The sequence below is a fragment of the Perissodus microlepis genome, chromosome 22 (assembly GCF_051167445.1).
Source record: "Perissodus microlepis isolate ML-2025 ecotype Zambia chromosome 22, ASM5116744v1, whole genome shotgun sequence".
NCBI classification, from domain to species: Eukaryota; Metazoa; Chordata; class Actinopteri; order Cichliformes; family Cichlidae; genus Perissodus; species Perissodus microlepis.
The window spans coordinates 32495291-32498384 of NC_140481.1; the positions used below are offsets into that span (position 1 = coordinate 32495291).

A 3094-nucleotide genomic window follows, 5' to 3' on the forward strand; every position below is an offset into this window, starting at 1 on the left:
GCCACTTACCATTAACCCTGCATATCACCTGATAGTTAAACCTTTACTCAAAAAGCATCTCTAGACCCAGCAGTCTTAGCTAATTATAGGCCAATCTCCAACCTTCCTTTCATATCAAACATCCTTGAAAGAGTAGTTGTCAAACAGCTAACAGATCATCTGCAGAGGAATGGTTTATTTGAAGAGTTTCAGTCAGGTTTCAGAGCTCATCACAGCACAGAAACAGCTTTAGTGAAGGTTACAAATGATCTTCTTATGGCCTCTGACAGTGGACTCATCTCTGTGCTTGTCCTGCTAGACCTCAGTGCAGCGTTCGATACTGTCGACCATAATATCCTATTAGAGCGATTAGAACATGCTGCAGGTATTACAGGTACTGCACTGCAGTGGTTTGTATCATATCTATCTAATAGACTCCAATTTGTGCATGTAAATGGAGATTCCTCTTCACACACTGAGGTTAATTATGGAGTGTAGCATGTGGGAAAAGTTGTTTTTAACACAGTAAGGCTTCTGTTCCTACTGCTGAGGTGAACGGATAAGTCTTTTATGTTTCATAAAACGCACCCAGTAAATAGAGGCCTATTTCAAAAACATGAGTGAGATCTGCTGATGCATCTCACCTGTGTTTAATTAAATTTCCTTCTGTGACTTTCAGAGACTCACTCCCTCACCTACATCTACACGGCGCTCTCCAAACCTGTCGGCCTCCCGGGCATCCACGAGTTCACAGCCATGGGTTTGCTGGACGGCAGGATGATCGACTACTTTGACAGCGAGCATCAGGCAAAGGTTCCCAAACAGGAGTGGATGAGAGAGCGTTTACCTGCTGATTACTGGGATAAAGGCACACAGTCCCGCAAGAGCAAGCAGCAGTGGTTCAAGGTCAACATCGGCATCCTGATGGAGCGAATGAGACAGAATGACTCAAGCAGTAAGTTGTTTCTCAGTTATAATGATTAATCCTGACCCACACATCATGGTGTCCTCTCTGAATCTCTGTTCTTCTGTTATCTTCTTCATTTCTGTCACTGTTGTTCCTTCAGACCCTCACGTTCTTCAGTGGATGCACGGCTGTGAGGCTGAAACGAATCCTGACGGCACGCTCAGGTTTGTCCGAGGCATGGACATGTACAGCTACGATGGAAACGACTTCCTGTCCTTCGATGATAAAAACGGAGTCTGGGTCGCTCCGACTCCCGAGGCAGAACCCACCAAGAGGAAGTGGGACGGCGTCCAGGTGCTGAAAGAGTACACCAAGGGATACCTGGAGAACGAGTGCATCGATTGGCTGAGCAAGTTTGTGAATTATGGACAACAGCAGCTTAAAAAGAAATGTATGTTTGTCATAAAATAAAAATAATATTATCATTTATTTATTTTTAAACATTGTTAATAGACTTTTTAGAATTAGTTGTGGTAATATGACCTCACATAATTATTGTGTTCTTGGTCAGTTTTATAGAAACGCCTTCACTGATGGATTATTCCACTGTCACCGAGTCTCTTTCACGCACCTTTGAGACAAATTGAACCAAAACACACAAAAACCATCAAACTAAGAGCCTCACCACGTCTGCCTCGTCTCACACAGTGTGCCAGACGCCACATAAACATCGAACCAAGCAGCAACACACGCACTTATCACTTTCCATTTCCTCCATCCAGCTCCACCTGATCTGCACGTGTTTGCAAAGAACTCCAGAGTGCAGACAAACATCGTCCTCACCTGCCTCGCCACGGGCTTCTACCCCAAAGACGTCACAGTGACGATCAGGAGGAACGAACGTGTTCTGACTGCAGACGACGGCCTGAAGAGCTCAGGACTTCTCCCCAATAACGACGACACGTTCCAGAGGAGAGAGTACGTGGAGGTCTTAAAGTCTGACCCGGCTACATACAGCTGTGAGGTCTTTCACAAAGCGACCGGTGTGAGAATGTCTAAGAGCTGGGGTAAGAAACTGTCATGGTTTTAAAAATGTTCTTTTAACTGGAGCTGGAAACACAAACAGAGTCTGCTGTTCACTGTGTCGGTTTCTTCCTGTCCTGTCATCTGATTGGTCAGTTTATGCAGCTTGGCCTGCCTCAGTACCACAGCAGTGTAATGCCGTGTGCTACCTGACATCCACAGGGGGCGCTGTTTCCCTCAGTGTAGTCATCAGCAAAGAGAGCAGTGCTGCTAGTCAGCTGCTCTGTTCAGTTTTAAGGTCACATGTTCCTCACCTGCACAGGTGATTTTCACAGCAGCACAACTGAAAATGAACCAAAGGTAAAGTAATGTTCTTGTTTTGTGTGTTTAGATCTCAGCCTGTTACCTGTTCCTGATGACGATGGATCTGCCGTCACTGGTCTGGTGGCAGCACTCCTGCTCGTGCTCATCGGTGTAGGCATGATTCTGCTGGTCCTACGTAAAAGACGCAATAATGGTAGGTGGAACGAACAGCCCGTGTGTCAGCACCGGGTGATTTTAAGTGTGGCGATGGCACCAAGAATCAGACCATCAAACAAAAGCATCTGACTTACCCACTCTGTGTGTGTGTGTGTGTGTGTGTTTCTCTGCATGCATGCAGAGAAACACAGCAGATGAGTTTTAATACTTGCTGTCTGTCTGTGCTCGCAGGCAGGAGCAGCGCAGATACACCAGAATCGCAGGAGTTGAATGATGTTCGTCAGGAGTAACAGTGAGTTTCTCTCTCATCGTTCTGCACTGAGTCACATTAGGTCGGGCCTCCTTCACTCACAGCCTGTATTAATCTGTAGTGTGCACGCACGCTCAGATGTTTTATTACCTGCATGTGTCGATTCTCTGCCCTCAGATGTGTAACTGCCTCCGAGCGTGCACGAGTCACAGTGAAGGCTCATAAGATGAAGCACACAATGAGGCGGTGTGCATGTTTCACGGATCCAGGGGCAGTTTTGTGTGTGCTTGTTTTCTGCACAGTGTATTTATGTTTCATGTGCACATGTTAGTGAATGAGGCTCAGAGTGAGTTATAGCACGACACCATCGCCGTCTCTGTCGCCTCCTCTGAGCTGAGGACAGCAGCTGTCCTGACTCTGCTTCCTCCTGTTGTTGCTTGCATGATGTTCCAGAT

General features: G+C 46.5%; 1 protein-coding gene across 1 annotated transcript; it reads left to right on the plus strand.

Moving 5' to 3' along the window:
• Nucleotides 1-651: 651 nt before the first annotated feature.
• LOC146363589 (class I histocompatibility antigen, F10 alpha chain-like) lies at nucleotides 652-2681 on the plus strand (the record flags this gene model as incomplete). The annotated part of the gene is made up of 5 exons (XM_084918991.1): nucleotides 652-934; nucleotides 1047-1337; nucleotides 1669-1953; nucleotides 2301-2426; nucleotides 2621-2681. Coding segments are annotated over 5 exons (1044 nt in total), but the record flags the coding sequence as incomplete, so codon positions are not given.
• Between the last annotated feature and the right edge of the window lie 413 nt (nucleotides 2682-3094).